At 39.6% G+C, this 8212-nt stretch overlaps 1 protein-coding gene across 2 annotated transcripts in view; it reads left to right on the plus strand.

The window, feature by feature from the left end:
• The window catches only part of SEPTIN8 (septin 8), a 68328-nt gene extending 60116 nt beyond the window's left edge, over window positions 1–8212 (plus strand). For both annotated transcript variants that reach the window (XM_066617201.1, XM_066617202.1), the window contains exon 10: window positions 4896–8212. In XM_066617201.1, coding sequence (XP_066473298.1) covers window positions 4896–4899 — 4 coding nt within the window. In that variant the 3' untranslated portion in view covers window positions 4900–8212. The remainder of the gene's footprint in view (window positions 1–4895) is intronic.

The following is an 8212-nucleotide window of genomic DNA, read 5'->3' on the forward strand; positions in this document are numbered from 1 at the left end:
GTGGCCAGTCACATGCCATAAGAAAGGGTCCACAGTAGAAAAAAAACCACCTATTGACATTCGTCCTTAGTATCTGATAATTTCCAGTCTGAATATGTGTTGGCTGTCATATCTCCAGAGAAATTTCCATGAATTTCTCTGATCCTCTTTTAAAGTCATTTAAACTAGTGGCCACTTTGTCACTGAGTTCCATAAATTATTTGCTTTTCATAAATCGATACTTTGTACTGAATTGCCTACTAAAAGGAACATCCATGTTTAAGTGACTGCTTCTTATAGCCACTGTTTCTAGTTGAGCCCATTGTAAATGAAGATGGAAGGGTGGAGTGTTTATAATAAAAACCACACCATGCTATGCATATTATAAACCTCCTGAATTGAAAATTGCTGTTGAAAGAGCTCCAGATCTTCTTGTTGGTAGTCTGTTCATGATTGTGCTAATGGAGGTGCAATACTGCAAGGGCAATGATTGTGCAATACTGCAAGGGCAAGGCTTAGCAACAATTTTTCATGTTTACAGTTAAATGAGTTCAAGGTTTGCTGCTTTCTGCAAAAAGACCTTGAGTGTTGGTCTGCTCACAGGACAGGGGTTTCCCGCCCATCACCACCTCACATTCCCAAAAAGTCAAGCTGGGACTCAGAAGATCTTTTGGGAATGGTGCAGAAATACTGCCTAGTGGAAGCAATACTGACAGCCCAATCCTATGCTTCTCTGCCTCGCTGATGCAGCAGTGCCAAAATGGCTCGTGCTGCCTCGGGGGGGGGGGGGGGTAGGAGTCCTGGAGGTCTCCTCTGGATAAAGAAGCGTTTGTAAGGAATCTGCCTCTGTGGCACAGAGAGGTCTACTTGAACTTGAGACAGCAAAATTGCTGCTGCAATTCCTCACGCACCCAGGCCATGGGATCAGGTCTAGGAAGGGAGTTTGGATTCAGCAGCTAAAGCCAAACCTGCCCCCTTCCCAGCTCCAGTTTGACTTCCTCCCTGCCCCATCACAGCTCCCCCGCCCCATCCCACCTCCCTCCACTGACATACCTGAGTTGAAGGATCTGCCTAGAACCAATGCCACATGCAAGGCTGCTGTGGTCTACCTGCTGTCACTCCCCACCGGAATCACTAGCAGAGTACTTGTTCTGCCTGTGTCAGTGCCTAATAGGATTGGGCTATAAGACTCACTGGTGTCTTTTACTATGGGGGGTGGTGGTGGTGGTGGTGGTTAATACAGAATCCCATTGTCCTGTATTGTACTGGCTTGAGAGAGAGGTAATATAAATATTCTGCAGAAGTTCTAACATCTCTAAAACTAAGCAGGAACAGGCCACCATTAAGTTCAATGGTGGAACTTCCCAATAAACTTGAGAAAGTTTAGTTCAAAGGGCTTGAATCCATAAGTGTCTCTCACAGTGTGCTTTTGATAGCACAAAGAGGATGTCCAAAATTTCTGCCAATCTTCCCCTTCACCCTGCAGCACCTTAGTGTCATCTGTGAGATGAGAAGCTGTAGCTGCTGAAATTCCTTCTTCTAAACAATTGTTAAAGGCCCAGAAGTGCTAAAGCTGAAAGGTTGACCTGGTCTAGACTCTAGACCAGTGATTTTCAACCAGTGAGCCATGGCACACTGGTGTGCTGTGAATGGTCCACAGATGTGTCTTGGGAGTTTGAATTTATTTATTAATTAAATAGATATTTATTAATAGGCCATTGAGGGATGTGACCCTCTAACCAGAAGCATGGTGTGCCTTGACAGTTCTCAAGACTGATGCTGTGCCTTGACAATTTTAGTGCCTTATCAGTGTGCCATGAGATCTAAAACAGGGGTGCTCAATATTTCGATCGCGAGCTACCAGTTGATAGCGAGGCGAAATGAGTCGATCGCAGGCTTCTCTCCCATCCACGCATCCCTAGGAGTGAGCCCCTGGCAGGCTTGTGAGCCCAGGGAGCGAGCCCAGGGAGCCTAGGGAGTAAGCCTAGGGAGTGAGCCCAGGGAGTAAGCACCCACACCTTTCCCCTGCTTTTGCACTGGTATGTATGGAGATCTGCCCCCCCCCCCCAACTTCCATCTGTCGGTTCTGTGTGCAAGGGGTTTTGCACTGGTCTTGCTGTGATGTCTATACAGAGATCTTTCCTCCCCCACACCTTTCCCCTGCTTTTGCACTGGTATGTATGGAGATCTGCCCCCCCCAACTTCCATCTGTCGGTTCTGTGTGCAAGGGGTTTTGCACTGGTCTTGCTGTGATGTCTATACAGAGATCTTCCCCCCCCACACACACACACCTTTCCCCTGCTTTTGCACTGGTATGTATGGAGATCTGCCCCCCCCCAACTTCCATCTGTTGGTTCTGTGTGCAAGGGGTTTTACACTGGTCTTGCTGTGATGTCTATATAGAGATCTTCCCTCCCCCACACCTTTCCCCTGTTTTTGCACTGGTCTGAATAGAGATCTGCTCCCCCCCCTTGTATTGGAATCTAGGAAGATCTGGTGAGGAGGTAGATGTGGTGTCAGCAGTGGCCCCTTTAAGGGTAAGGCCTGGGCATCCAGCAGAGTGTGCTGCACAGCTGCAGCCACTTGAAGGCAATAGGGCCCTCAGGGATTTAAGAGCACCTGAGGCAGGAAGGGCTCCACTTATTTATGTGAGTCAGCCTTTTCCTACATGAAGATCATTAAGTCCAAGTACTGTTCCACCATGACTGATGAACATTTGGAAGTGTGCTTGAGGCTGGCTGTCAGCAGCTACTGTCCAGACTATGCATCCTTGGCTGATTCACTTCAGTGCAAGTCATCAAAGTAAACTCAAATAATTACAAAAAATGTTTATAGTTAATTATGTTGTGTTGTGCAATATTGGCTCATGTGGTTATGCAAGGTACACCAACATACATTGTACACATAAATGTTATATGTTATGATGGCGCGAACATTGTAAAAAAACTCTGATAGATCTCCGGGCCTTGCTGGGTTTCAAAGTAGCTCTCAAGCCAAAAAAGTGTGAGCACCCCTGATCTAAAAGGTTGAAAATCGCTGCTCTAGGCAGTTCTTTGACTATAAAGCACCACTTACCCCATTGTGTAGTCTTTGCCACAACTTGTTAGTGCTCTTCCTTATTGATGTTGCTTTAATAGTGTTGCACACTATTCTTCACAGTGTTGTGTGCTTTCCATTCATTTAGTCTTTTAAAATGTGGGATGAACTAAATGAATTCTGTATGCACTATTAAGTCATAGCTGACAGACAAGGAGCTATATAGGTTCATGATTCCATAATGTTAAGTTGTCCATAGACCTTAATTACAAGATAAGCATGCTGTTATTTGACAACTTAGCTGAAGACGTGATTTACTCTAGTCATTTAAAAACTATGGATTGGGCTCTATGTCAAGGTGAAAAGCAGATGTAATAGATGCCAACTTTGAAATACAACATGGCTAAAATTTGTGTTCTGATAGATTCAGGTTTGAGTTTCTGTGCTGCTGCAAGCTGTATTTACTAGAAATGTAAAATAACCTTACCAGGTAGTGACATCTTCTGGATATTACAGAAAATAAAATTAAGGGGATTTTATTATGTTTACAAGTAGTAATTTTCACTGTCACTACTTTTAAGACGAACATCCGCAAACTTTCCATTATAGGAAGGTAATTTCTTTTATTGAGTGGGTGGGATTCTAGTTGCACAGCACATCTGGAATTTGTTATTGAAATTTTTCTGGTTTCTTGTGGAAGGTCACAAGAAGGACCTGATCACAAGATGAGTTTGCTCCGTTACAACCATTGTGTGGCATTTTCTGTACTGGTAGCTTCCAGCAATGGGAGTTTATGCTGAAAGCAAACTCCATCAGGTTATTGGATGACTGCTGTGTCCTTGGATCAGTGACAGGTGCCAGGACTGGGGATTTATCATTTGTATTCAGTCCATTAACTTCATGAATTGGCTTTTAGTTGGCTGTATCTGATAATCTGATTCTTGGTATGCTTACATTTATGTTACGTTATGCCAACACTTGCACTGCGGAAAAGTTAGCATAGAATGGGTACGTATGTTTCTTTATTAGAATGATCATATGGGATTCATTGCAGTCCAAATTTTTGGTGTGCATATTCTTGGTAGCAGCAACCAAGTCCCATAGATGGCAGCTCTTATAAAAACTGTTCATCTCTGACAGTGAACTCAAAAGGATGAGTTCATACCAACATGTCTGCAGCTACTGTTACCTAGTACTGTATTGTATACATATTCAGTATAAGACCTAAAGAAATAAGAGAATCTTATCTCAAGGTTGCTATGGGGGCTGCCTTGTTCCTTATTTGGCTTTGTTAACCGTTTTGTTCTTGCAGGAACTCCAAATAGTAGTAACTAAGTATATTAGGCTTAATACAGGAATATCCTGTTAATAGAGCCCTTACGAAAATTTCTTTACTAGTTATGTCTGATTGTAGTAGATCTTGTTAAGCACATCGTGCTTAAGTACAGAATTTCAGTTGGATAATCTATAAATGGCAACCAGCAGCTGTTTGTGTCCAGCCTATACGAGTGAATGAAGATGTGATGAGCTACCATGTTCTGAGTCACAATGGTCTGTCTAGAATGGCATTGTCGGCTACAGCCTATCCAAGTCTTGAGCAGTCCCATTGCTACAGATTTTGAAAATGGGAGGGTGCCTGATGGTTACAGTCTGTATTGTACCATTACGCTAAGTTGCTAGAACTCTGCTCTAATGCACTTACAAATGAAATGATCTAGCTTGTGGACTTTTGAAAGGAATGTTGTTTAGATCACATAGTATGTCCCAAAGGTGCATCTCATCTTTTTTTGCTGCTATATGTATATATTTGTTGTGGCTTATGTTTTCATTCTGTTTAATTTCTATAGTTTTAATTCATGCTTTTTATGTTTTTGTTTCAGTTAATCACACACACAGGCTTACATGCCAGGAATGGACTCTGTACATTCATGTGTTTTAGTTGCTTGCATTCCTACCCCGTGAACCCTTCTGCCATACCATTATGCAAGTGAACCAACATGAAAGACACAAAATGACTGTCTGCATTTTCAGTGAAAGAATTGTTGTCGTGTAGGATGTCAATTATATAAATGTTATTGTTCTGTCTGCCGATACCCTGTGCAATATGCACAGATCTCTAGCTCTGAAACATCAAGACTTTGATTCATTTTAAACCCAGTGAGTGAATATCTATTTATCAACTGGCCCCAAATATACCTAAGGAGTTAAAAATAGCAATCTAGACTAAGGAGTTCTGTGTGTAAGTTTCTCTTTTGGAACCTCGCTTCATTTTGGTGATAAGACCATCAAAAGCTCTAATTTTTTGAACAAAAATTGTAATTTGAATGTGTTCAAATTTGAGCTTAGATTTTTGAAGTCCGTATTTAATGAAAACACACTAGCTTCATAACTCTCTAGAGTGTTTTCAGTAACCCTCTTTAATAATATTGTTTGTAATATGTAGTGGCAATAAAGGTAAGAAGACAAAGTTTAGTTTTATTGTCCTGCTGAAATGCACCCTTTATAAAAGAGGAATTTTAAAAGTGTGTGTGGTCTCAGAACACTGGAAGAGACATAATTCCATCCATTAAACTAGTGAGTGCTCCTATCTCATCCTCCACCTTAAAAATATTTTAATTTTTTAAAGCATGCCTCCATAATCAAAAGTAGGTTAAAAAATTAGTTTTTAAAAATCATTTTCATTTCTTCAAGGATGGTACTTCTTCCTTTCATACTATTGCCATTTTTGAAACCTGTTGTTTTTATTTGTCCTAAATGACTGAAAAAAGTGCACAGACTTGAAGTATTTCAGAAGCTGATACTAACTACTGTTTTGGTGTATGGTGGAGGTGAGACAATTGATGAATATAGTTTTGGTAGCAAGTTTTTCATATATTTTAATTTGGGCAGAAGAAACGTAAGCCTGGAAGGACTTGTGCATACTTCTAAAAATCATGTCTCTGAACTGAATTACACCCTAATTAAGCACATATACAAAGATTTGCATGATTGGGATCTCCATTTGACCAAAGTAAAAGTTCCTTTAGAATTTTGGTCAAATAAAATGATATGGACCAAATCTTACAACTTCCTTCTCCAAAGGTGTTGTGACTTTTTGTCATAAGCAATGTGAAATGATGCATTTGAAACAGCTTGTGAAAGGGCTCCAAAATGCTTTGAGTAGTCCCCTGCTGTTCGACAGTGGGTAGTCCTGGATCTTAATAGTGTTACTCACTAGGGTGGAGATCAAATATGTGTTGGGTGCATTCAAGAACTAGAGTGCAGAATGGAATTGGGCAAGTTCAAAGTTTTGATGGCAAAAGAAAATCTCCAATTGATTAAAAAAAAATAGCTAACTGCCTGAATTACATGAACATTACCTTATTACATGAAGGAAGCTGCAGAGCTGTTTGATCAGATTATGTATGAACTTGCACTTATTGGCTTTTTGAAGAACTTTCCCACAAGTTATAATAAAGTTATACTCGCAACTGTTTTAGTTGGTTGATCCATTACACAGAAGTGGAGATGGAAGAATGAAAGAAAAGCATGAGCATCCCTCACTGATTCTTTTCTGCTGCAGTGCACAAAGTGGGGTACATATCTCACCTTCTGTGAGCCCCAGAGGGTTATACAAACCCATTTCATCTACTTCTGTGTAATGTTAGCAACTTTGTTCGGGAGGTATGGTAGCTGTCCACGTGAGATCCCTTTGAATGCTGTAGCATAGCCTATATTTTTGAAACCACAAAAGGCATTTTCTTGCCTGTCTAGAAGTAGCAGTTAGCTGTATTGTAGGCCAGAAAATGGTGATTGTTGCACACCCTCCTGAGAAAGTATTTGAAATATTATTTTTTGTTTTTTTCCATGTAAAAGGCCAATGTCTGAATACATTGAAAATCATGATACAGTATTACTTGATAATTGTAAGGAAACAAAAACCTCATTAAAAAAAAATTATACAGGTACTTTTAATGGCAAGTCGCCTAATAAATGGTGATATAATAGATATTTACACTTTTGGGGGAAATTTATTGTACTTTTTTTAAAAAAAGGCTGTGCCTCTATTAAGCTAAGAATATTTCCTAAAGGGTAGCTTTTAAAATTTTAAGAGGGAGTTCCTGTGTACATGGTCAGGTATGACGTATTGCTATATACAAGAAGATGACAATCTTGATGCACGAATGGCTAAAGTTGCACAGCAAATTGTGTTTCCTTTGTCAGATAAGATTCCATAGAAGTTGGATGGCTACACAAAAGAAACTGCAGGGCGGTAACACTTTTATCTGATGTGTAAACTGTTACGTCTTAAGATGATGATTTCTATCAGTTGCTGGAACCAACAAGATCCTCTATGCAAATATACTTTCTGTTGCATAGTGTTTCCACCCTTTTTGGAAGTTTATGAAAATGTGGTTGTAATAATGAAAAGATAAAACACGTCAAAAGCATGGCCATAATGGCAATATAGTCTTATATTTCTGATGAAGACATTCAGAATGTATGTAACAATATATTAATTATTATAATTATATATGTGTGTATGCTGTCTGTCATACTGATCATTTTTGTCATTTTAATGAAATATTGACCTCAGTTTTCCTCATTCTTTGTTAATCTTATAGAGTTTCCCCAACAGCAACCTTTCATCTTTTTTCTTGGTTGGGGTCCTATTTGGTAGTACTTGACTTCACATATTTGTACGAGACCAAATTCAGCTGTTTGCATATATTAGTTCTATACATTTGTTGCTTTATTTAACAAATTACTGATGGTTATAATGCGACACTAATCTTTAAATTAAATCTGAAACTAAGCTTGAAAATTCACCTCCTATGCGTTAGGCAAGAAAAACAAGAAAGCACTGACAACTTAATGTTTCCTGTTCTCAACACAAGAGTTTTGACTAATGGAAAGATGCAGCTTTCCATTGATCCTTGGCTGCTGCATTGTTTCTGTTTTCAAAACTTGTTGGTAATAGATGACTAACCCTTGTGTAGTCTTTGCGTATTTAATGAGATCAGGATAAAGGATTCCACTCGGAAGACCGTTCCGATTGCCACTGTCCAGGAGACAACAGGAACACCCATGGAACTGTTTTCATAATATGTTAACATGTCACTGTCATTTTTGTGTTACAAGTTTTTAAAATCTTTCAAGAATTTTTTCCAATTTCCTTTGTACTTTTCTTTTATTAAACGTTACATTTTATTTTGAA

This window comes from Tiliqua scincoides, chromosome 2 (genome assembly GCF_035046505.1).
Source record: "Tiliqua scincoides isolate rTilSci1 chromosome 2, rTilSci1.hap2, whole genome shotgun sequence".
NCBI classification, from domain to species: Eukaryota; Metazoa; Chordata; class Lepidosauria; order Squamata; family Scincidae; genus Tiliqua; species Tiliqua scincoides.